Source organism: Leptinotarsa decemlineata, unplaced genomic scaffold, assembly GCF_025532065.1.
Source record: "Leptinotarsa decemlineata unplaced genomic scaffold, Ldec_3_MD MMD2_tig00026282_RagTag_RagTag, whole genome shotgun sequence".
In the NCBI taxonomy this organism is placed as follows: domain Eukaryota; kingdom Metazoa; phylum Arthropoda; class Insecta; order Coleoptera; family Chrysomelidae; genus Leptinotarsa; species Leptinotarsa decemlineata.
The window spans coordinates 18,715,991-18,743,644 of NW_027412668.1; the positions used below are offsets into that span (position 1 = coordinate 18,715,991).

General features: G+C 34.6%; 1 protein-coding gene and 1 long non-coding RNA gene across 2 annotated transcripts; one reads left to right on the plus strand and one right to left on the minus strand.

The window, feature by feature from the left end:
• The first annotated feature begins 5,988 nt into the window (after nucleotides 1-5,988).
• On the plus strand, nucleotides 5,989-7,306 carry LOC141484710 (uncharacterized). Its single transcript, XR_012466751.1, has 2 exons — nucleotides 5,989-6,593; nucleotides 6,694-7,306. It is a non-coding gene; the product is annotated as an uncharacterized lncRNA (long non-coding RNA).
• A 9,325-nt stretch (nucleotides 7,307-16,631) lies between these two features.
• On the minus strand, nucleotides 16,632-22,259 carry LOC111505969 (uncharacterized). The gene is made up of 3 exons (XM_023160886.2): nucleotides 22,101-22,259; nucleotides 18,582-18,790; nucleotides 16,632-17,092 (listed from the first exon to the last, which is right to left on the minus strand). Exons 1-3 carry the CDS (start codon nucleotides 22,192-22,194, stop codon nucleotides 16,778-16,780), a joined length of 618 nt encoding a protein of 205 aa, XP_023016654.2. The 5' UTR covers nucleotides 22,195-22,259; the 3' UTR covers nucleotides 16,632-16,777.
• Between the last annotated feature and the right edge of the window lie 5,395 nt (nucleotides 22,260-27,654).

The window sequence follows — 27,654 nt, forward strand, 5'->3', positions numbered from 1 at the left end:
TGATGGTGGTTGGATTCGTGGCTATACCGTCCTGTGTGAGTGGGTTTTCGGTGTACAGATGTTTTCCACTTAGTGTTGGTCCACTTCACCAATACGTCTAAGAATGGGAATTCGTTGTGGACTTCCTCCTCCATTGTGAATGTAATGGAAGGTCTTATGCTGTTGATGTGTTTCAGGAAGGCGTCTAGTTCAGTATTCCCATGGTTCCATATTATGAAAGTGTCGTCAACGTATCTCAACTAGACTCGGGGTTTCTTGTGGGCTTCTTCGATGGTCAGAGTTTCAAACCACTCCGTATATATGTTGGCGGTAACTGGTGAAAGGGGCAATCCCATTGGCAGTCCCTCATCGTGTGTAAAGAATTTGTTCTTCAGTTTGAAATACCAACTTCGTACACAGCATCCTAGTAATTCCATAATTATTTCTATAGGTGAATTCGTTCTATCTTCCAATTCCTCGTCTTCGCATAGCTTTCTATGATTTGAAGTGCTTCTTCAACCGGAACGTTAGTGTAAAGGGTTTCCACGTCGAAACTGATAGATGATCTTGCTCTGTGACTCCGATTGCCTCTAGTAGTTTGACAAAATGCCTCACAAAAGATGATTTTTCTCCTTGTAATAGTTGTATTATTGGGAGTAAAAATCTAGACAAGTTTTGACTAGCCGAATCTCTGGAGCTGATGATCGGTTTGAGCGGAACACCTTTCTTGTGGATTTTCGGTAGTACATACAAGTGAGGGGGTTTACTGTAGTGCGGTTTTGACGATGATCTTTCCTTTTCCGAAAAATAGACTTAGTGTTCTTTTGAAGTCTGGTAAAATTTTCTTTCAATTGAAGCAGTAGAGCCCGTACGATCTTCGTATATTGTCACCTTTTCGATCTTCTGTTCGTAGAGAACAGTATCCATTACCACATTAGCGTTTTCTTCATCTGCAGGTAGGATCTTGATGGTGTTGTCTCTACGTAAGCCGTTTAGAGCTCTACGTTTTTCATTTCATTTCATGGTTTTTTGCTTAATAAAATTGTTATTTTCAGCTATTCTTTTTAATTTGCTATTTGTATTGGGTTTTTAGGGATTTCAAATCATTTTATATTGGATAATGGAAGTCCGAACTAATGAAATTCATCAAGGAACATTGTCAATCACCTTCAAACAATCGAAGGAATCTTTAGAAAACATGAGCTCCACCGTGATAATTTCAATAATGTTATTCATTGAAACCCACAAGAAAATAACGGTATATTCTAAATTTATCACTTATTTTCATTGAAGAGAATGCGGTATAAAAACCAAATCATCAATTTAAACACAAATCAGATTTTTTCATTGTCAATTTAGTATTGGCTTTATCGAATCTCAATATTTGGGTTAACTTCAGAATATTTAAATTTGATAGCTATTTATTCACTAATTTATTAGTTGGGAAGGATTTATGTGATTCATCTTTTTTGGAGCTCAGAAATATTTTACCGCTAAAGTAACAAATGAATGCAAATTATATTTTGTTCGTACGTACCCAAGAAAACGCAGAGGTCATGAATGTCGATGTGTGGTAAAAAATCTAATTGAAACCATTGTTATTTTCAGCACGGTCTACTCGTAATTTGCATCTTTACATGATTAAAATTCGGTATCATTCTTCACACGGGTATTTCGTCAAGGTCGGATAGCAGGAAATGATATTTTTGTTACATTTGCTTTGGGATGAACCTCATTAGCAAAATCTGAATCAGATTACTAAGTATATTCTTTTCTGAATGAATTATGAAGAAATAACAGAAAAAATGTGCAAATATTATTCTGCCAATCGACAGGGGGTCGAGTATAGGTTTTGTGTTTCCTTCGGGAATTTCTTTTTTAATCCAAATGAAATTTTTATGACTGGGATAACCCACCGTATGAATGTGTATACTTCTCATCGTGACAAGAGCATATTTGTTTCTCCCAAAACGGTGTTGATGAGATGATAGGACAAACGTCTTGGCCCGAAACTTCGAAGTACACTTTTGTGGATGCTAGTGTTCCATGTGAGTGACATCAATACTTTTTCATGGATCACATTGTAAAGCGTTCTTATGAATGATATCTGTTCCTATGCCATAACGAATTCAATATTCACGTGAAAGTAGTTGCGGATTTTTTTTCACTTTACATCTGAAAGAAATTTTTGTGTATGCCACCAAATCTTCATGAAGAGTTTTTGTAACAGTTATTTTCGTTTTCCTTTTCAATGCAAGTTCACCACATTTTTTAGTCTTATCACCCGAAGTGCTAATGACTCGTATCAAATTCAAAATATTTAAAAACCTCTGCATTGCATTGCATTAATGAGCGATTTATGAAATCTCAAAATCCTTCTTGAATTTATCAGAGATGACTTCAATAATACATTTTCAAGTCTTGAAGAGAAAATAGCACGTAGTAATCAAACTGAAATGAATAAAATCAAAGAAGTCGTCAAAACTTTACAGAATGATATTCTTCTTCTTCTTCTCTTTCATTATACAGAACCCAATGTCACAGGAGAGAAGATTGCCAATGGAGGACTCCTCCATTGGCAATCTCCTCAAATTGAGATGAATTTGCCATGAAATAACTCATCCATTCAGTGACAGAATATGTTTTGGTCTGATTTTTCTCAAGCTAAATGTTCACGTTGAAGTAGTCTATGAGCTGCTCTTATCAAACTACTCCATTTTGTCACTTGTCATTTTGAACTATCACTAGGGGCTTTTTTTCTGACTGATTCCGCCGTTACTTGATGAAGATCCATAGTAATTTCATAAACTATATCTCACGATTTGGTCTCCACAAACTTTATTTGAAAAATATATCATGACATGTTTCGCTAATACAGTAGCTTCTTCAACAGTGATTTGAATACTACAAGTTACTTCTTACGCTAATATTTACACACCACAGGTAACTACAATTGGGACTGCCTCCATCAAATTACGTAAACCTCATCAAGTAAATTGCAGTAAACAATGGGTTCAAGGCCGAATTAATAAACAAAATACTTTACGAAAAATTCTATGCAAAAGCGATTCGACACGTTTTTCCTATTGATAAGTTAGATAACCAAATCAAAATTACAGAGCTTTAACTTATTATACGTATTTTGGATAAACAACGGAAAAAGTGGCTTTATTTTTGAGGAAACGAGATATTACAATTGCATATAGAACAAGTAATACGTTGGGAAACTTGGAAATAACTGCCAGGGCAGTATATGTTGGTCAAACTAGAAGAACATTCAGGAATCGAATCCAGGAACATCATCTTTTAGAAGAAAATCATATCTCTGATGATGAATTCGAAATTTTACACACAGAAAATGAAGGTTTGAAACTGAATCATTTGGAAGCAAAGGAAATTAATAAACTTAAAAATTCAAACATTCTAATGAAGAAACAACTGGATTTGAATAGATCGCCGATATTGATCTTGTTTTCTTAAAAACAGGGGAAGTACTATTATTGATGCAGAAGTGAGGTACTATGCTTCAGGTAATCATAATTGAAGAGGTACCTCAGGTATATAAGAATTGTAGAGGCTTTAGGTAATTTAATGAAGGTACTTAGTACCAATTGTAGTTGTAAATATTAGCGTAAGAAGCAAACTTGTAATATTCAAATCACTGTTGAAGCAGCTAACACAGTAGCTTCATGTGATATAATTTTCAAATAAAGTTTGTGGAGATCAAATTGTGACGTCTAGTTTATGAAATTCTTGGCGCATGAATGTAATTCTTCAACTCGTTTCAGTAATTGAAAGTCAGGGTGGATTTTCACTTTTGTATATTTCTGCACAAGAGATCAAAAATAACATTTTTTTTTCTGGAGATCAAACATTAATGCAGTGTATCCTATAGACTCATGCTGTCTGAATGCTTAAATTTCTTTTCAATAAACATCGACAAGTAATGAATGAATTTCATTCGTGACTTTCGACTGTTTTGCCGAATTTTGTATGGAGTGTGGTTATACGGATTTTTTTCGCAACTTCAGATCATTTCTAAAAGAAATCCAATAGTAGCATATATACTCATGTCGATAATAGTAAATGATCTGAACCTTTCATTGACGAGCGTACATCATATCTTTTGCATGCTTTTTCTGCACCACGATGATGTTGGCCTACTAAAATTGATTTCGAAATCAATCCTCAATCGTTTCTAATCCCAAGTGTTCACTTGCTCGACTGCTGAAGAGCTAGTCAAGAATATACCTCTCAGTGAATTGAATTCTTTCAATAATTCTAACTGATTGCAAGGGACATGAATTGAAACCAAGAAGTGGAAAAAGAAATCATAATATGTCAAAGCTTTTTGAAGTAAACTTTATGGAATTGAATTTTACGAAACCCCATTTCAAATTTTTCAAACCAATAATAGAGATGTAGAAGAAATTATGCACGAATAATGAAGGAATAATATATTGATATGGAAGTTCTTCAAAAATCAGATCAAAAATATATTGATATGCACAGCTGCTTTAAAATGTTATGCAAGTTTTCAGGAAATTTCGCAGGATCGAATCATTTTGTAGTCTTGATTTATTTAATATTATTTATTAAAAAAAACTGTCCTGAAATATTGAAATAGCCCTTCATTGTTTCATATTTATTTTAATAAGTATTCAAAAAGATTAAAAACTAGTGGAACGAATGAACAACATTTATTCCTAATAAACAGTAAATAACAGTAACTAAAACGAAACAAAAATTATATTGAAGGTTTAGTTCTTCAAAATGGAAACTCTCTCCATAGTTTCACATATTATTGCTGGAAAAGTGAAAAAACAACATTCTCAACATTATCGATTGAGTGTGGTAATTTACAAGGTTCATGAGACACAGATGCTATTGGTCGAGTTCGGTTTTTCTAACCTTTGATCTGTTATTTCATAGGACTGGCCAGTCTTCATGAGCTGACGAAAATTATAATTTGATGTGAACTCTCCAGTTGATGAGTCTACAAAAATGCATTCGTTCAATTCTCTTTTCCGGGATAATATGCTTTCCGCTAAGTTCAAATAAATAATGATAAGAGAATATTAATAAATAATACCAGAGTCATTTCTTTTCCACCAAATAACCTCCACCTATCGTCATGTGGAAACAGTGATATGTGCTGTTATAATTTCAATTATTTTTGAATTTTTTCCTTCTTACCTCCTCGTTTGAAAAATGATATTTTTTTAAAGTAATAGACAAACGATAAAATCAAGAATAGCGTTCCTGATGTAACTATGCTTTTTTTATGAAAAACTCATACATATCAGTGCACCATCCGAATCTGTCCATTTGGAATATAATAGGGCCTGATAAAAATATACAAAATTCCACCGCTGGCAGGAAGTATTGTATAATTTGGGTTTCACAAATTCACAGACTTTTTATTTCAAATCTTACAATGGAATATATGTCTATCAATACACCAAATTACCACAGTTTAAAAACTTAATTGCAATTTTTTCATAAGTGTCATTACATATCATCATTTTCACCTACAATTGTCCAGATTAGTACTCCTGATAATTACACTTCTACAAGAAAAAATATCATCCCTCTTGAAGATTTCAGGACACTTTGTCGTCGTTTGCTTGTATTCTTTCAGGTATATTCCTGACAGCACCCATCATTGCCTACATCAAAAATGGCAAGATTACAATGCCTTGTCCATAGACTTCTCACATTTCCTTTGAGCAAAGAATGGTAGGAGATTGAGAAAAGTTGTTGGTGAGGTGGCTGAAAGCAACGGGTATCCATCAAACATAGTGTTGCTTGTCACATCTCTCCTGGCTCATCATTATCCAATTATTGATAATTCTTAGGTCTTAGATACGCACTAAAAAGGATTTTCAAATATTCTAAAAGAGACGCGTTTACATATGAAAACTACTTATTCATCACTGTTTCTCTGTGCCACTATATTTTCGGAGGCTGAAATTTTGTATATAGGTTCGTTTTATGTTTGTAGTGTAGCGTTTATAAAAACCTACTGTACTTTTCATTTAATTTTCATTTCACCGGAGGTAATCCTAATTGATTTTAAAGAAAGTTTCTGAGGAGTAGGCAATCCAATTTACACCTTTTGCCTCGCTAGGATTTTCACTTCTCATTACACATATGGTATTTAGTTTCTGGTACAGATTGTTAAGTTTTTTTCCAATAGGACCGACCGATTCATTCGGATCCCTTCGAAGTAGATTTTCTATTTCCGTTAAACCGAAAGTCAGGAATGAGATGTTGCCAAAATTATTTGGGTGAATTCCTCAGAATAGACTTGCGCTGTAGGTGATTCTTGATTATGAGAACGGCAAGGAGTGGTGTTATTTTTTGGAAAGGAGTGATGAACGAGAATCTCGAGAGGGGATTTGTTGAGTAGTGAGCCGTGTGGTCCATTTTCAAGAACTAGAACGATATCGTTTCGGATATAGTTTCATGTATAAATTTTGAGAGTTCCATAAAAGGTTGCACTTCCTGAGGATTCTACTGGGTCACAACCACTTTTCCAGAACGAGCGACGCCATTTCCTTGAAGACGTTATTCGTGATTTTATTGGTTAACGGAACCCTTCATTTAAGAAGGTATGAAAATTCATTTCGAACCTTTCAATTGCGTATGAGATTCACCTTTTAGTGAATCGAACTTTTGAATGAATTTCCATTATGGAAATTGTTTTTTTAGGGTTTTAGTATTGGAGACTTTTTACAATAGTTTTTCTGCTGAAGAGCCTCTACAGAATTTGCTTGGAATCATTAAAGAGGGAAAAACAAGGACTTCTTTCTCTGGTTGCCTTACGGAATAGATTTTCAGTTAATATACCGAATGGTGGGTTTTTCATTCGTCCAGTCCGATAAATGTTATTGTCTACGTCCACAAGATAGTCTAAGTCCATATTAATTATTAGAAGAGTACGTGCTCCAAGTCTGTCCCGTTCCTGGTCGAAGAAAACTGCAGCTACAGCTCGACGAGAAACTGACAGGCAAATATTACTTACATTTGACTCATTTTTTTTTCGAAAATCACAACTTTTTGCTTCAGAAATACTGTTTTATTAACATGATACAATTATTGAATTTTGAGTTAATCCATTCATAATGTAAACCTGAACTGAGTATACTCTGGTGAGGTAATTTTAATACCATTCCTAATAGTTATTTTATGACAGGAATCTTATAAGTAATAATTTTCCTGATATTTTTACCTGGACTATCCTTAGGTAAATGAAAGCGTATTACGATCATTATTGGATTATTACAATTTGTTTTACACATGATTAAATGGCAAATTTGGAGTACATTCAGATTTTGATTTCTACCCGTGTTCAATTTACCAGCCAATATTTTGTGAATGTCAAGTACCCTCAGAATATCTGATTTTTATAGTTTCATTTCATTGCCGTGGTTTAAAGAAATAAATTTGATTAGATTTGGTTTCACAGTCGACCAGATCATGTATCCATTCATTTTATTGACTGTGTGGCGCTCAACTTAAATCTTTATAAAACAAAATATTCAATTGCTGAAATTTCATGATACAGAAAAGTTTCTTTGAACGAAATCCATAGTGCATACCGACGAAGAGCTGCCGTACGCATTGTGCCTATCTTTCGAGTAAATCTTATTATAAGTTTTGTATTACATGAAAGATAGGGTCACAGTAGATATGCAAAATGAAAGGATTTTTGGATATTACAAGTGGGGACCCAGCCGCGGGAGAAAAAGGCGCGTCTATAAAACAAAATTATTTTTTCATCACTGTTTCTCCATCATCTTTTATTTTCGGTGGGTGAATTTATATTTAGTATCAGCGTTGTACCCATGCAGAGCCAGGGCAGTTCGCTAGTTCATACAAAACCACTTCTAAATTGTTTCCTTCGCCGTTTATCATCTCGTTCAGAACTGAGTGTATTTCTCTTGAAAACAAGCAATTTCAATTTTTCTCATGATATCACTTTAGAAATAATAACCGTAATGATTATCATATACCATTTTGATTCAGAAAGCTTGACTTCATTTGCCCTTAGCTTTGATTTTCGAAAGATTTTTATGGAATTTTCGTTCATTAATATATGTTTTTATAAAATATGGGAGAGGAAAAGTATCTACGTGATGCTTTTTCAAGTGACGGGTTTACTTTGAAAAAAAACTTTCCCAAATTGGATATTTGGAAATGTATTGAATTAAGGATAAAATGCATTGATGGTTGATTTAGATATCATGGAGAATGAAGATAAGTTGATATACAGTGAATTTAATTTTTTGTACGAACAATAAAATGTTTACCGATGGAAGGAAGCCATGTGGAAATTTAAAGACTGATTGTGTGATTGATTATTCAGGTTTATAAACGTTTCTGTGATTTGGTTTTTATTTATGTTCAATACATATATATGTAAATTGGGACTACCCTTTGAGGTAACACTATGATTAGACTGATCGTTAACTCACATATTTGTATTACTCAATTGTTTAGCATTAATTAAATAATTCAATTATTTCTTGTCATTCAATCATACTGGTAGCCAGTATGTACATACGAACAGAGTTAAATATCAATTTTGCACCAAAAAACTAGTAAATATTCAAACCATTTTCAATAAACATCGATATACCAGTTCGAATAATGAATTGGACTGAATTTCGTATTGAAATATTATTATAGTAATATGTAACAACCTTTTTAATAATGTCGAGAATAAGGGTAGTTTACTCTTGATCAAAATTTCTATTTTTTGTTCTCCCCTGTAAACCGTTCGGAAATTTAAAATTTTGACAACTCACATCCGAGTTTTCCGCAACGCACCAATTGTTATCACGAATAAAATATTCTGACAAATGGAAAATGAAAATGTTTCCCATATGGTGCAAACTTTTTGAAACTCACCGTATGACAATTTAAAGGAAAGGTATCATCCCCCGGCAGAACTACTATTGTCTGGGATTAATAGAAGTATCGAGGATTCATTGGAAAAATACTTGAAATATGATCCTGGTTTACTATTTTTTCAACAATAATAAAATGAATTGAATTCCAAATTGAGTTTCAAAACAAAGACTACTGACTGAAAAGAGTTATTTCAGTTGAACTAAAACAAATATTTGTTCAACAATTCAATTCAATAATTCGACCATTGGCAATTTTGTTTCCAAAATTTCAGGATTGTAACCTTCGACATTTTCTAGATCCTATGCAGCTCAGAAAAACAATCTTTCACATGGATGCCATTTTACTCCCGATTTTTCAGAAGGGATGCAATGAGAAATGAAGTTGTTGAAGGAGGAATTGAACATAACAATTTGGTGTACATCGGAAGAGCTATTTACCAGGAAGCCGTAGTACCAGGCAAACTCGTAGACCAAAAGTATTTATATTTTGTTCGTGAACAAACAGAAGTGAAGATGGAATCATTTCAGTACCTGGTTTATGATAATTTAAGAGGAGGACATTGTTTTCCGTTCTCGTTCAAGTGAATGACGAATGAATGTAGATTACTTCACATAAATGTAGATTAGTTAATATATGAAATGAAAGCAAAATGACTTTTCACATTGGGTGATATTTTCATTATTTTCAAAAATCATAATGGAAGTTGAAATTCAAAACATATTCATTCCAATTGAAAGGGTTGTATAATTTCAATTTATTACATGCAGAAGAATGATATCAACAAACTCTAACCTAACCAATGAAGAATGCAACTACTGGAGGAAGAAGACACGATGTATTAAATTGATTAGAAATTTGGGTAATGGTTTGATAACATACGTTTTATAAAAATCTGTAACCTAATCTAACTAAAAGTGAATGCAAAAATCGTGAATATTTGGGACTGGTTAAAACACTTTGCAATAAAGGTAATCAGCCTCTGATTCAATTCAATCGAAACTTTTTTTTCTCTAAGAGGAACAAACATTATTTGTAGTTCTACTCTACTGGTAACGTCTAGTAACTTTCGAATGAAGGTATATCAAATTCACTGAACAGTTTACAAAAACACAATACGTATATCACTGTACTATTTATAGTGTTTCAGGCGTGTTCAATACATACATATAATCATTGGAATAATTTCAGCAGAAAAATCAATCCTGAAAACTGGATTTTCAACTTTAAAAAATTGTATGAATTGAACCGTACCAAACAGATATAAATGCAAAATGTAACAAAAACTGGCCCAATACAGAACATCATTCAACAAATTACTAATACAGCAGTTGACTAGCTGAGCAATCACAGAACAAAAGCAATTATGTACATATATAATTCCTCTGCTAACTCCTCGTTCTATGAACATGTTTTATCACATCGCAGGTTTGAGCAAAATGTTATGCTACCAGTGAATCACTACCATCAAACCCGGATAATGTTTTCTCTGTGTTACCTAATTGAACTTGAATAATAATCCAACAGTGAAGGTAGAGGTAGCCAGGTACTTATGTCCAAATAGAGTGGGTCTATTCGATCCTCCATTGCAATCTCCGAAGGTTTATTGTGGTTCATAACTGTTCAAATTGAATGAAATCAAATCGTGATCTTTCAGGTCAGCTTGCAAGAGTGAGCGTTGGAAGCCTGATCCAGTTCGCGACAGATATGTTCAGCTACCAGGGCTTTAATTTTTTTTGTGAATAACAATCCACACAGATGTGTGGCCTGGGAAGTAGGTCTTCTGTGACATATTTCAGGAAGGCACTTACCACTCACGATAGCCTTTCCTGATTCTCACAAGTGAACCTGTAGTTATCTAAGCTGGGAATGTGCAGAGTCTTCTACGGTAGCCATAATGACATATCGAAAAGCTATACCTGTCAATAGTTCAAATTTTTGTATGCATTACATTTTTTACCTCTGGTTCAGCTGAATCATCGTTTGAGCATACGAGTTCACTGATCTGCTCAGTAAATGTTTGTTTTCTCTCTTGGCGCAGATTCTGCTTCTGCTGCTCTAGATGTTGGTGCAAGGAATATCCATAAGGTATCCTTCCTTTGAGGAGGCGACTGAGGCGCTCGCCAGCTAGACCACCTAGCTTCCTAGGTTTTTTAATAGCACTCATCAGGTAATGGAGAACTGAGAACTTGCTCTCGATTCGATGTTACAGGAAGGTTAGTTGGGGTTATTTAGTCGACCTCAGATTTTTTGGTTACTTTAAAATCGATGAAAGGTTTCATGAATGGCTAGAAATAAGTTCTTCACAGCAGAGTCCGACATTACCTTGACAAGACTTTTCATGACGAATATTCCATTAGTGACAACTGTTGGGCTCAAAATCATCAATCATTTTGAAACGAATATATCTACTTCAGGATGAGGCAAGTTCCACTGGTAATCTTGTTATTCCCGTATCCAGCAGTGTTATCGTCAAAGCAGATATCGATTAGCCGAATTCCATGACCCACGAATAGATATATGTAAAATGGACCAAGCTGTAGCCTGAGCAATGAGATAATCAACAAAGACAACCAACTTCGCTATTGCAATCTATAAGTATAAAATTAGAAAAAAACTCAACACTAAAAAATTCCTGTTTCCAACTTACAGAGATGTACGAATCAAACTGTTTCATAGCAAACAGATAACTCCGATCTATAATATGGCAACAAAAATCAGTCCCTTTACAGAAAACCGGTCTAGAAGAAAAAAATTATTGTGCAAAGCCATTAGATCACTACCATCGAACTCGAATAATGCTTTTTCTAAATAACTCAAATGAAGATGAATAATGATACAACAAAATTTTCATTCGGGTTGAAGGTCGTCGATTTTTGAAACTTCTTCCTGACTTTTCGCTGGTGCGAGTGGCTAGCTTCATACGTCTTTGGTTTATCTCCGATGGGTCTCCTTTGTCTTTAGCCGACTATCAGCAACAGGGGTATATCGCATACCGTGCACTTGTGGGAAGGTGTACATCGGAACCACCAAAAGATCTATGAAAACAAGACTGAAAGAGAATGAAAGAAACGACAGGCCTAACGAACAAGTCAGCTGTGGCGAAACACGCACTCAGTGAAGGATACCACAGGATTCTGTTTGAAAACACGAAACTCATTGCCTCCAACCAGGAATACCGCAGCCGACTGGTACAAACATCATGATGGCAGCTAGAAAAGGGTCAACAAATGTTATTGAAAATTTACCTAAACCAGGTACAGATTTAGCACACTAAACTACCTAAATCAACATAAACATGCTTTATGCAGTAGGAATACCCAGTTATTGGGGATAAACTCTGAAGAAGCTAGGTTACTTGAGCCAGCAAAACGTCAGGATAAAATTCGAAAAATTGACGGCCTTCAAATTCGAATGAAAATAGTAACACTGAAAACCTCGGTCGTGAAAGCTTTAACAATTTTGTTCATCCAACATAATACTTCTCACATACACAATAGACCTGCAACAATTTTTTTGACGTACGTTTCACCCACGTAGTTGTCATCCCCTGATCATCTTTAGGTTTGATTATCTCCTGAATTTTTTATTACAACAATTTTTAAATGACTTCTCAAAGTTTGGTTGCAATGGTTGAGAGTAGTTCGAATGAACATGCTATGGTATAAGGGGTACGTAGTAAAGTTTGCTTAGAACTAAGAACTAACTGCCAAAACAAAAATTATTTCAGGAAAAATAACAAATCTACTTGTCATTACATCAACTCAAAATCATCCAAATCATCTATCCAAGTGATCATAGAGGATAACATAAATGAAAACATATATAATGGATGAAAATTCATAACGTATTATAAAAACACTGTATTGTGAGATGTTCACTAAACAGTATTACAAAAACGTACAAAATCACACAATAGTGTTTCTGAATGAATAAATAAAAACAAACAGAAGTTTATTTTATTCAACTTATTATCAAATGATAGCTACTTGTAACAGAATTACTATACAGGGCTTTTCATGATGAGCGTTAATTAGCCGTTTCCGACAAACTATTCAACGGATCAACCTGAAAATTTCACAATATGCATAAATCAATATGACCTATACGCCTAAAATATTTCAGACGAAGCGGCGTTGTCGCTTCTACTATAAAGTAGCGGCTTCTTTGATTTTTCAAATGGAACACCCCGTATATAATATGATATTATGATTCATTATCACTTTGTCAACAAATTCATATACTATTTCCCTATACCTATCTATTACCGTTTAGAAGATATAAATTAATTTCGATATTTTTTTTACCAAACATGAACTTTTATAAATGCTGATAATCTTGAACTCTCTTGCAGTAAAACGATCAAATTTGAAATGTAGTGGAGTGATACTATGAGAATCTTCACTCAGAGTCATATTTTCATTTGCCTCATACAGGGTCTTCAAAAAATGCAGATACTTTGATCTCATGAAAAAATGACTGGAACTCATTTTTTTCAAATGGAACACCCTGTATATTTCAACATTTTTGAGCTCTACATCCAATTTTAGAATAACTTTGTTCAGATAATACTATTTTTATTTTGAACCGTTTTCGAGATATACTGTTTCAAACGGAAACTGACGTGGTTTTCTTGTTCGTTTTTTTGAATTCATCACTTATTTTGGATATTCAACATTTTTTTTATATTCAGTAATATTTCTTTTTGATTCAGTTTTTTAACTGTCTCAGATCAGTCAATTCGAAATTGGTATGTACCTACCTTAGATAAAGTTACAATTTGTATATATTGAGGTATTGGTCTCTAACGTACAACAGTACACATTAATATTTTTTAATAGTGTGCTTCGGAAAAATAAATAGACCAATTATTTAACGTCAGACTTTCGTTGGTGGTTTTGACTGATTGTGATAGCTACCAATTATAATAGAATAATGTCAAGATTAGGTTACAGTAATGAAGATTTCTTGAATTTATTAATAATTTATGGTGAGTGCAATGGAATTGCAAGTAAAACATGCTGAGTATTTCATGAAATATATTCACAACTTCCGAAGCCGAATAATAATGTGATAAATCGACTACTAAAAAACTGTAGGTTGAATAGAACCTCCCGTCCAAAAATCATTCGTAAGAAGACTATAGTGGATGATGATGACAATGGTATAACAGTTTTGGGATACTTTCATGCATTTCCAAATGCTTCTCTGCTCGAGGCTGAAAGGGAGATAGGTATACCCTACGTGACAATTTGTCGAATTCTTTGAATGGTTACTTGTCAAGACTCAAGAGGATGAACATTTCCTTGACAATATCATATGGACAGATGAGGCCAAGTTCACAAAAAATGGAGTTTTCAATAGACACAACAGTCATTATTAGTCGCCAGAAAATCCCCATGTTGTAAGCCAAAGGGGTTTTCAAGAAAGATGGCAATTCAATGTATTTTGTGCCATAAAGAATGAGTCAATTTTTTATATCGAGTTTTATGATGATAATTTGAATGCATCAAAATATGAAGATTTACTGAGGAATGGAATTGAAATGATTTTAAATATTAGACCAGGAAGAGAACGTGTATGGTACCAAATGGATGGTGCTCCACCCCATAATTCTCATTCAGTCAGCGAAGCTTTAACCGAAATCTTCGAAGACAGATGGATTGGTAATAATGGACCTTTTCGTTGGCCTCCTAGACCACCAGATGGCAATCCATTAGATTATTTCGTGTGGGGTTTCATAAAAAATATGGTTTACTCTACTCCAATAACAACAATGGGAGATATGAAATCGAGAGTTACAACTGCTTTCAATAGTTTGACTCCAGACTTGATCAGAAGCGCTACACATGACAATCTTTTGAAGAGATTACATGTTTGTTCAAGTAGAGGTGGAGATGTGTTTGAACATATTATGGGTTTATTATTTTCAGTTCGTGTTTCAGCGTTAATAAAACTATTGTTTGAAGAGAAGTTTCATTCGATTATTTTAATAATTATCTTTTCATTGTATTACCTGTGAATAATTGAGAAACATCAAACGAAATCTGTTTTACAAAAATGAGTGATGAACAAGGAAACCATGTCAGTTTCCGTTTGAAACAGTTTATCTCGAAAACGGTTCAAAATAGAAATAGTATTATCTGAACAAAGTTATTCTAAAATTGGATGTAGAGCTTAAACATGTTGAAATATATAGGGTGTTCCATTTGAAAAAATTGAGTTCCACTCATTTTTTCATGAGATCAAAGTATCTGCATTTTTTGAAGACCCTGTATGAGGCAAATGAAAATATGACTCTGAGTGAAGATTCTCATAGTATCACTCCATCCCATTTCAAATTTGATCTTTTTAGTGCAAGAGAGTTCAAGATTATCAGCATTTATAAAAGTTCATGTTTGGTAAAAAAAATATCGAAATTAATTTATATCTTCTAAACGGTAATAGATAGGTATAGAGAAATAGTATATGAATTTGTTGACAAAGTGATAATGAATCATAATATCAAATTATATACGGGGTGTTCTATTTGAAAAATCAAAGAAGCCGCTATTTTATAGTAGAAGCGACAACGCCGCTTCGTCTAAAATATTTTAGGCTTGTAGGTCATATTGACTTGAGCATACTGTGGAATTTTCAGGTTCATTCGTTGAATAGTTTGCCAGAAACGGCTAATTAACGCTCATCATGAAAAGCCCTGTATGGCTGAAAAGTCTCGGGCCTAACACATTCACCGCTTTTTCAGTTAGTACTAACCTTCAAAAGAAAGCTGTTGAAATTTCATGATATTCTGCTTATAAGTATTGTGCTAAAAAAACTTCTATTGATGAATGCTTTCTGCTCATTGGATGAATTCTACTGTATGAACTTTTAATGTGTGAAATTCGACTTCGTCTTCAAATCCATATTTGTTGTTGATGTGTTTTAGAGTTATATATTAAAAATAATAATTTTTATTATTTTCATGTACTTGTATTTTATATTTTGTTGACCAGTACGATGATAATGTATCGAATTTCGTCTGTTTATTGTGCAAATTGTGCGTTTATCGTATTCCAATTATAATTACTATCAGTTTTCCTACCTGACTATTTAGCATATCGATAGATATTTAAAGGAGATTGTTGTTTTGTTCTTTTATTTTGTAAACTTTGTCAATGAGAATTATGTTTTTCAGACAATAAAGTATATATTGATTTGATTTGATTTAAGAGTGATACTACTTTTGTTATTTTCAGAACAATGGATCAAAAACAATATCTTGTTTCAATTTCACACTGCTTTTTGATGGGGAGAAATACCGTTCAAGCGAAGCAAAGGCTTGCAAAGTGTTATAAGGACTCCGCTCCATCAGAAAGAAACATCAATTAAACGTTGGTTTCCAAACTTCAAACGTGATCGTGGCGACACCGATGATGGAGAACGCAGTGGACGTCCAAATGAGGCAGTAAACATCAGAAAAAATAAAAAAAAAACCAAAATGTTTCGAATGGTCAAAAAATGAAGTTGTGTGAGTTAGTTGACATTGGCTTTGTATTGCATAAACATTTGACTATGAGAAAGCTCTTTTGAAAGTGGGAGCTGCGCGATAATAATAATAATAATAATAATAATAATAATAATAATAATTATTATTATTATTATTATTATTATCATGAAATTACTATGGATCTTCATCAAATAACGGCAGAATCAATAAAAAAAATGACAAATTTTAAAAGTGAAAAAAAAAGAAATTGATTTCCATCACATGTATTCTCTCGAATAAAAAAATATGAATAAAAAAACATAAAAAGTCAATCAGGGAATACTATAGTACAAAAACAATCTCCTTATACAGAAACTCTTTCAACTGTTTCGAAACACACAGGTCATGAATCAATCACTTTGTAATTGAATTTGATCTTACATTAACTACATTCAATAAGTCATCATATATTAACACTTCATATTGTCTGGTTTCACGTTCTTGATTTTTCAGTACAAAAAACATTGGCGCTGTGTCAGGGAAGTCCGGAGAGTTCGTTACGATTTTTCCCGTCACTACTTCTCCCTGGAATGCAATTCTTCCGATATTCAACAAATTGTTCATTTCGACTCCTCCTTTAACCAAATATTTACCTATTGTCTTCACTTGGAAATCTGAAGCAGTTACTGGATGCCACCTGAATGCATTTTTGTATGGACTGCACAAAATCTAAAAAAAGGAAGATTATCAAAAACACTTTGTTAATTCATGTTTGCCATGAATATTTCTGGAGTTTTTTCCCAACACCAAATCGTTATTTTTACACCTCGACACGTGTTTCGATCACCAAGTGATCATCTTCAAGAGAAAGATAAAACTAATAACTACTCAAAACTAAAGCTACTTATACTAATCAGGTACATCATACAGGTAGGTAATCAGTAATACCACCCATACAAGTGTACCACCCTAAATTTATTTTACAATTGGCCTTTCTATTATTTACAATATGTCCTTATGTATGTTTAAATGTTACAGCTATATATAGAACAATTTTCAGCTATATAAAATTAGTTTCACAATATTGCCTATCTGAATATATTTACAATGTGTCTTTTTGTAGTAATCAGTAAACCCAACAATATTATTTCAACAAGCTATATAGTATGCTATATTCATTACTACACCAAAGGTTCCAAACAGCATATCACAAGTATATGTTTGCCAGGTTAGGCAAAACTACAGCGAATTATTTATGAGTGATCTGGGGCAAGTTTCAGGTTTTGTCGTATTTTGGATCTATTACCATTCATATATCGCTAGTGAAAATATAAAATGTAATAGTAAAGAAGAAAGTAATACAAATCATGAAATTATGAATCAACAATAAAAATTAATTGGCTCTCCGAGGCGACTTCATTGATTCTAGTGGCGCATTTGCTTTTTCAACTGCAGCAGCAAACTAATCAATGGTTTATGGAAGATGAAAGAGAGTTCCATATTTGAACATTTGAAAATTTTGTCTGGAAGTAAATGCAGATGAATACATTTAAAAATGGAGTCCACGAGTGAATTGCAAATTTGAAATACTTTGTTTGAGAATAAAGTTTTATAATTTTTTGTAGTATTATTTTGTTATGAATTTCATGAATGAAATTTATAACAAAGTAAAGTAATGAAATGTTGGAAATGATTCTTTCTGCTACTCTATAAAATTAAGAGAAATTATTTTATGTACTTTGACGCTGAAGTGGATGATATAACTAGCTGTCCAAAGTTTGAAGTTTCCGAGATTTCAAGCTAATTCATTGAATTATCAGGCTCTTCGTACTCGGATCTTGCTGCTCAAAAAACATCTAAGGCACCTACTATAACATCATCAGTTCTATCACCCTTAGTCGCAAGAAGAATGGTAATGAAAGTACCAGAAATCACTGGTTTCGAAAAAGAATTCAATTGCATCATTAGAGACACTGAATTTTGCTAGTTCAGACTTCCATTACCTATAAAATGGAATAATCCAAGATGAAAGATGAAATTGACCACAGAGTAAAAAGAAATAAAAAAAATTAATCACAAAAATGAGCAAAAATAAAAAATATTGAGCTTGTACAAGTTTATACTTGATATTTGGTCAATATGATAACAGATTTTGAACAGACAAGAGTATGATGAAAGTAAACAATTGTTTAGTCGGAGTCATTCGTTACAAACTCACCTTTATGTACGTATCTACTTTTTTGACTCCATGTTCAGGGACATATATTTCTCTTTGTCCGGGATATATGATACCAGGAATTATTCCCACGTTTCCAACAAAACCTTGCCCTATATAAGTCGTTTCATGGTTCAAGTCTAGTCCTCCAGGAATAGCATCACTTGGAATGAAACCAGTGTAATCTCTCCAATAGTAAGGTACATCTGGTTCTGGAAATGAATGAAATTCTCTCAAAAACATTGAGAAAGTGATAATATAAATACTATGGGATTATAACCGGAACAAAGAAAAGGAAAATTGAAGGAAAGGAAAGATGAAAATTGAATTGACATATTCGTCATGACTACCAAACGTAACTGCTCAAGTAACATGCAGTGTTGTGAGTGCTGAGATTCTTATGGGAACTATATTTTCACGTTCTGTCATTCCTGGAACGACGAACTGGACGGAAGTACCAACAACACCCTCACAATACGATTGACAATCTACTAGTGCAGTAATTGACGAGGACAAGATAAGATGGGCCATATCGGGTTTTTTCCCCTTCAAGTCACCAGGACCTGACGGTATTAGACCAGCCCTACTTCAATGGGTATTGGATATTGTTATGCCGCACCTGGTTGGAATATTCAGATCCTCTCTAGCTCTGAGGTATATTCCCAGTAAGTGGAGAGAAGTACGAGTAGTATTTACACCCAAACGAGGTAGGAAGGACTACACCTTACCAAAGGCATTTCGACCAAATAGTTTCAAATCGTTTTTCTTAAAAACTATGGAGAGGCAATGTGAGTGGTACATAAGAGATGTAGTACTAGTTGACAACCCACTTAATCCAAAGCAGCATGCATATACTCCGGGAAGGTTTACTGATTCGGTCCTTCACCATGTGGTTGGCAGAATCGAGAGATCATTGGACAACAACGAATATATCCTGAGTATATTCATAGATATCGAGGGAGCTTTTGATAAAACAACCTTCCAACAATTACCCAGCAACTATACTCCAGGAATGTAGCCCTGGTAGTAGGAGAATGGATACTCAAGATGCTCTCTAGTAGAACAATAATTATCAATGTAGAAGACATCATAGTGAGAAGACTGGTCATGAGGGGATATCCACAGGAAGGGGTCTTATCACCCCTTCTCTGAAATATAGTTCTGGACACTCTGATTAATCACCTCAACAATAATGGATTCTACATAATTGTATATGCAGATGACATAGTTATCTTGCAGACCGGCAAATTTGTGAACACACTGAGCGATAGAGCGCATGATGGGCTCAAATTAATAGAAACATGGTGTAAGGAACACTCACTGTCGATCAATCCCAAGAAGACTGAGATGGTCCTTTTCACTAGGAAAATAATTTTATCGGGCTTAAAACCTCCCGAAATCTTCAGAAGCAAACTAAACTTCTCTATAGAGGTGGAATACCTTGGTATACTATCCTCGACAGGAAACTAACATGGAAGTCTCACCTACAGAGTAAAGCAAAAACAGCATATGTGGCTTATGAGCAATGTCGGAGGACAGTGGGACGAGCATGGGATCTTTCAGCGCGTGTTGTCACCGGTTTCCACACTGCAATAATAAGACCTATGTTAACGTATGGAGCCATTACATGGGGACCGAAAGTTCTACAAGCAACGGCCGTCCAAAAATTATATTAAATACAGCGACTGGCTTGTTTAAACATCTTAGGAGCTATTAGAACAACACCAACCGCAGCAATGGAATTAATTACGGGTCTGACCCCTCTGGACCTGTACGTTAAGGTTGTTGCGTTAATGGCTATGGTACGATTGCGCACGGCTGGTGTAAACCTCGAAGTAGAAATGAGTCAACTGTGGCTGGGCCTATGGCGAGAAGCGCTTACTGCGCAACCTCTGCTGCAGGCAACCAGTGATGCAATTGAACCAAGGTTTGTGTTTAGTGAACCCTACAAAATATAAATGAAACAGAACACAGAGTCAGATGCTACAAATGCAATACGCATATATACAGACGGCTCAAAAACCAAAGAAGGCTCAGGATATGGAGTGTACTCCAGATCACTAAGCCTAAGTATTAGGTGGAGAATGGGTAAAAATACCAGCGTGGTTCAAACAGAACTGGCTGGTATCTCAATCACCACAAAATAAATAATCAGAAAAGAAATTTCTGGCAAAAACATAACAATCTGAACTGACAACAGAAGAGCCCTGTAAGCCTTGAACAGACAACGTATAACCTCAAGGCTAGTACTAGAGGGTCGCCAAGATTCAGCCAGGGCCTTGGTAGATAATAACATTATCCTGAGGTGGATTGAAGGACACGACAGGAGTAAATGTAATCGCATTGCCGACTCTTTAGCCAAGGAAGCGGCTGGACTAAGAATTTTAGGACCCAGTGGCATCTACGGCCTGATGACTTTCACAATTGCGGAACTAGCCAAATGTTACACCCATGCTCAATCCCTAAAGAGATGGGATGGAATCAAAGGGTGCAATCTTGCCAGGATCACCTTGGGCGACCCTGAGAAACTAGCGCTGAAGAAATATCTGGCGATGACCAGGAAAAATCTACGCTTAACAGTAGGATTTCTGACTGGCCACTGTCAACTAAGGAAACACCTCCATGATATGGGGCTAGTGGACACACCTCTATGCAGGATGTGTGAACAGGAAGATGAGACTGTCAGGCATGTTCTATGCGAGTGCCCGGAGTTATCGTCAATAAGAGAGTGTGTGTTCGGTGAGTCTTGACCTACACCTGCCGATATAAAGGAGATGTCTCCCAGAGACCTCTCCCCCTTCCTGGAAAGGACAGGATGGCCTGAGTGCTGTGGGCTTACACTCACGATTAATTTCATCAATTTACGAAACCTTCGTGTATACAGTGCAGTTCGAAACAGAATAGGATCTAACGAATGCCAGAAAACAACTACTTCCTTGGATAATTCCATATTGGATTTTTATAGAAATATATATATTTTGAATGGTTTTCGAATGATTTCAAAATAAATTTGTTGGATATATGTAAGTATCATTCTCGTATTATCACGAACGTATTACTTGAAAATGCCCTTCAGATATTTTTAATATTGAAATAAAATAAATTCATAATATATTTTCAATTTCTAATTATAATTCTCATATTATGAAAGTACACTAAAAGCGATTACTTCAACTTTAACCATATTTTAATGTGTTTTGAATATTTCGGGGAGAAATTCCTTCGTGTTACAGTTTATTAAGTCAGATCAATATTCGATTCAGAGTGAGTTTGAACGTTTGAATATATATTATTTGTTAATAGTCAAATTTCATAACGTGAAATGAGTACTTTAATTAGCTCTCCATCTTTCATTACCAAAGACTATTTGAGTGATGGTTTTACGTTACCTACAGATGTGTATGCTGATCATTACTTATCAGGCCAATAGTCTCCTCAACTAACTGGAAAACGGATACGTGTTTTAGCATGCTTTGTATTTAGATGGCTTAGGGATTTGATCAATAAAAAGTAACAACTCACTCTTAGAAATTTCTGCCGAGAAAACATTGAATAAAAAATATGTGAGCACAAACACCACTTTTTTCATATCGCAACAGTAGTTGTTACTGATCATAAAAGGTGAAACGACTAAACACTCACGTCTCTTTCTGCAACTCGAATTATTTATATTTGCATTGACCTTCCAGATAAAGACAACCAGAGAGCGGATTCTGACGTTTGAAATCTACCATCACAGTGATGATATTTTCTTGTTATGAACTATCGCAAATACGTTAACATAAAACACATATTGATCCGCTGATATTGATATCTAACCGAACGTGTTTTCCAAATCTATGTGGAAACCCCCCGACTATTGACTTATAAATTGTTGTGGTTTGGTTGAAAGAATAAACATTGCCTAGTATTCTCTCGAAGATAGATTTGCACACGATAAACTCAAAAAATGCCGACCGGATTTTCATACAATTTTCTCCAATAGAGGAATAATTCAAACAAAAGGTTTTTTTATTTTGAAGTAACCGCATCAACTGCAGAGAAATATCACAAGTGTAGCAAATTTTATCCAGAACATTTACAGCTTTCAGATTTCGAAATAATGAATTCATTACATCTAAAGCAAAGCGTGAGAACCTTATTTTTCAGTTTACTTTTCGAAGGAATTTCCAAAGGCAACAAATTACTCACAATTCGCCACACAAAATTTCTCCACTTACCTCACTTCTTCACTAGCACGATGATTTTTACACGAATTTCTCGATGCGTATCCAATATTCAGAGGCACAGCTGAAGTTTCTAAGATATACTCGTAAATCCTGGGAAAAAGTATACAGAAAAAAACACTATCCCATAATAAAGCATGGCCCTATTCTTGAAATTATCCAAATTAAATGAATTATCAATAATATCGAACTAATATAAAATAATTGAAGTGATTACATCTCTCATTGTTTTGAATAAATGATAATTATATTTGACCAATCGGGATAGCATCGTAATATCGTCACAGTTGTGTCTAACAGTCACAATCCTAGCCTATGGTAACCGTGGCAGTCATCAGTCGAACCATATTATCTGCGGAATTCATCATTTTTTGTATCAAGAGAGGTATCCATAGAGAAGACAACCTTTTAGAGACATTTTCGCAAGATTGCGACACAGTCTAATTGATGGTGGTCAATTTGGAAAGAAAAGGCCGAAATTATATGAATCAAATAGGATTAAGTAGTTGGAAGAAATAGTCGCTTTAGGAGCTGTTGACAGTAAACCAAAAACGTCAACGCGAAATTTAAAAATATCAACAGACCTAACAAGAACTAATGTTAGGAGGATTTTGAAATTTTGAAACAACATAAATTAAACCCATAAAGGACCAGGAGATTTTGAAAGCCGCATAACATATTACCAGCGTTCCTAGCAGGTGTTTTCAGGCGTGGAATTTTCGGTCCGTTCATTTATAATGACACTCTCACATTTCAGAGGTATTTAAAAAAATGTATGGCAAAATATTGAACCCATTGTTGATGAATTGCCACCAATGGAGCTCAGAAGAATATATTTTCAACAAGACGGGGCTCCGCCTCACAACACTGCAATTTTTGCCAATTTTTTGGCAGCACATTCTGGTAATAATTGGATAGGCAACCAAGGACCGCACCGTTGGCGGTCCAGATCGCCGGATCTAACGCCTATGTACTTTCACCTCTGGAAAAGGTTGGAAGATCTTATTTTTGATACGAATTGGAAGCGACAGTGATGCAAAGTTTGCTTCTCTGACTCCTATTGAACTAATTGATTCGACAAAAAACGTTCAAAAAAATGTCGCCTGTGAGTAGGAGAAGCTGGTAGATATTTAGAACACCTTCATTGTTTGTTCTTTATCATTATTATTATTGTTGAAGTTTCATTCATTAGTAGTAAATATAGTTTAAATTGTTGTCAGTTTTATCGAAACTATGCGTTTTGATTACTCCTGTAAAAGCTTTCTCAACATTTGATAGCTACTACTGAACAATTCCTTTCTGTTATATCGCCGTGTCGTCCAAAGCCTACTTGATCAAAGTGTGCGTTTCAAAGTCTACAAGAAAAATCCTAAAACTCTGTATTTCAAAGATGACTTTAGCAAAACATCAAATGTTCTGTATTTTTGGAGAGATAATTTTGAGTCCCATTAAAAAAATAGTTTTTCATCAATATAATTATTGATACCTCATTTGATAAAATAACTTATTCACACCGTTGAATTCTACGTGAAAAAGTGTTTCAGAAATGTTTTTAATAAAATAAGAAATTTTAATGAATATTACTGGAGTTTTTCCCAACACCAAATCGTTATTTTTAACACCTCGACACGTGTCTCGATCACCAAGTGATCATCTTCAAATCTTCCTCTTCGAAGATGATCACTTGGTGATCGAAAGACGTGTCGTGGTGTTAAAAATAACGATTTGGTGTTGGGAAAAAACTCCAGTAATATTCATTACTACACCAAGGGTTCCAAACAGTACATCATGAGTAAGAAATTTTTGACAGGAAAAAAGTTACAGAAAATGCACATTTTCGAAAAACATGCTGTAACTCAGAAATGATGATAAATATCGATATGCGGTTTTTACCATTAAGTTCGTCATAATATTTGACCCCCAGATATTGCCATCAGTTTTTATCTATTTAGTTTGAAAACAGGAGTTTGCCTTTAAAAGTGTCCAATTTGGCCCATTCTGTACAAAGTAAAGGAGTGAAATTATGAAGGCTAATAAAACCAACAAATGATGAGACAAAGGAAATCAATGTTGGTCAGAGGTGACCAATTTGTGTTTATATTCATGAATATATATGTATTCAATCAATATTGATTATCTTCTTGAGTACAAGAACACACAAACAAATCTGATCGAGTTTGTAATTTTTATGTTCATCGAAGTCTTCAATATATTGGAGAATGCTTTTAAATCTAAACTGGAGGTATGACTGCAGTATAATCAATCGGTGCGTCCTGATATTCACCAACATTTCGGCAGTACATTAAATCTTCTTGAACACTAAGTGATACAATAAATTTCACCAATATTGCTAAACTAGATAAAATCCTTTTGGTGGTAATCTTCCTTTATTCGTAATTGACATTGATGGCTGAATCCCAATGCACTTTAATTGGCAATAAAAATGTAGGATTTCTAAACGGGCCCGAATGCAATGTAATTGTATAATCTTATACAATAAATTTCTTCGCTGGTTTATTTTTCCCGTTGTTATTATCGCTATAATATATTGGTTAAACCGTGAACTTAACATTTCATAACGAACTTGACTTTGAAACTGAGTCAGCTGATCAGTTACAGGCAGTAATTTATATGTTTCATTTTCTCCATTGTATTGTCGAAATGAAATGCTTTCATTCGCATCTTCTTTTGACAAAATAATGTTGATGGAAGGGATTTTTTAAATGCGAACTGCTTCCCTCAAAAGATAATGGTGTCAGTCTCAAGGTTATGCTTTTTTTAAATCGACAGGATGGGGATGAGAGACATTGAGAAAACTGGAACCTATAATTTAAATTCTACGCTTAGAAATATCAAATCTAGATAAAATATATAAAAATAGGAAGGAAGTATTTCGCTTCATATTCAAAGTACATTCCTAATTTGACCAAAATGAGTTTTTTCTCATAAAAATCTCATCACAGGATAATATACTTCAGTTGATGAAATGTAGGTGGTAGAATTTTTTTAACAAATCCTTGAACAGCGCCCCTTCTTATAGAGGTTAAATTGCGGAAATAAACGAATGGAAATTATGTTGATTTGCATCAAATATAGTCTGCAAATGAGCATTGCAAATCATTGTAATTATGTTTTGAATATCATTAATACCCCTTCAACTTCTAGCTCTCCTACCCGACTTAGCCTGGGTAGCAGAACAAATATGCCTGATCACATCAACTTGTCTATGAACAAGTTTTCCGATTTTACATAGAGGGCGCGCTTCGGAGGACATATAACCTGTTGATAGTTCGTACTGGAACCTTTATGGTAAAATAAATCTATTGAAGACACTTTCCACCAGAACAGAAATTACCGTATCTCGACGCGCATTTCGCTAACCAAGAGATCGTTATGATCTCTTGAGGTCTCACAAAAAAATCTCAAGATAATCTTTCAATCCCATAACGAATGTTTAGAGAATAGAATGAATGAGAAGAGTGTTCTTTGTGTAATTCAATATTCATATCGAAGTAGTTGTTTCGAAAGTACTTTTTCTTTCGTGTGATTCAATCTTCATGTAGAAGTCGTTTTTTTGCAGGCTTTTATCCCAGTGTGTATCTAAAAGTAACTCCTGTGCATGATTTGCACATATTTGTAGAAGGTTCAGTTCGAAGTTAATTGCTTTCCTCCTCCACATTTCCACATTTTTTCGTATAAACATGGATGAGTAGAAAGCCAAGAAGCTTTGATATATCTGAACCTCAATGCTTTTACTGCGCTGAGGGCGAAGATCATGCTCATAAATGTTTTCGCAGTAATACAGAGATGAGGAACGTTGAAGGATGTTCAATTCAGATAGCTGACAAACTTTCTGTAGAGGAGTTTTTGATCCAATCACAGTCCCATAGTGCACAGCACAGCATGCTCTAGATTCGTAATTCTTGAAATGCCTTCACATCTCTTTTGTCCATCAATAAAATCGTTATGGTGTTTCGGTAGTTCCCCTTTGATTCGAGATAGCTCGTAAAATAGTGAACATGTAAATAAGTCTAAAGTTTTTGGGTATTTTCGAACATTTACTACAACTGGTTCACATCTATTCAAACTCCAACAAATGAACCTCTTTTACCAACGAAGCCGCCTACTTCATTTGGTGGGTAACCTTTCAGACCTGCTTGCTGGCAATAGTGGAACTATAACAAATGCTAAAAACCTCGTTCATTTTGCTGCGAGGTGAAAAGAGAATATGAGCTTCGCAAGTAGTGACTGAATTTTTTTGTGGAAGATATTCCACTCTAAGGATGACATATCCTGATACCTTCTAGTTAGGACATGTTCGATGATCAGCCTGCGACTATTTTCGTTAGATAGGCAAGCAACACAAATGTGTGGTTTGGAGAGGATTTATTTCAGGAAGACCTCTGGCTGAAGGATACTAGGTGTAACTATTGGTCAGGAGATGCTCTCAGAATCCTCTTAGGTGACCTGTAGCCATCCAGACCAGAATGTGCAGATCTGCAATTGCACTTTCGGGCCATCTTCTGCAATATCTTCTAAAGCAGCTATAATGGTGAACTAAAGAAATCACAGTTGCTTGGTCGATACTGAGGGTGTCGGACATCCAAGGTGCAAGCTTTCCGCCTTAATGACCGTAGCAAACTTCCCATAGGAAGGCATCTGTAAAACAGTCATGAAAGGTATTTTGCCTATGATTTAGGTGATTTATCATTTGAATCTGAGCGTTTGCTGACCAAGCATTCAGATTCATCAGATATACCGCTCTTGAAGATGCGATAGGTCGCAAATAACATTGGACAACACACTTTCTTGAACTGTAATTTGTACAAGGATACGTATATTTGAATTCC

Bases quoted from the DNA above. Each gene is read 5' to 3' on its own strand.
- LOC111505969 (XM_023160886.2), bottom strand. From the start codon at position 22,194: ATGATCAGTAACAACTACTGTTGCGATATGAAAAAAGTGGTGTTTGTG. The intron at 18,791-22,100 runs GTGAGTTGTTAC...ATTCATTTCCAG, and splicing joins CTCGGCAGAAATTTCTAAGA to AACCAGATGTACCTTACTAT. The intron at 17,093-18,581 runs GTGAGTTTGTAA...TCCTTTTTTTAG, and splicing joins AAGTAGATACGTACATAAAG to ATTTTGTGCAGTCCATACAA.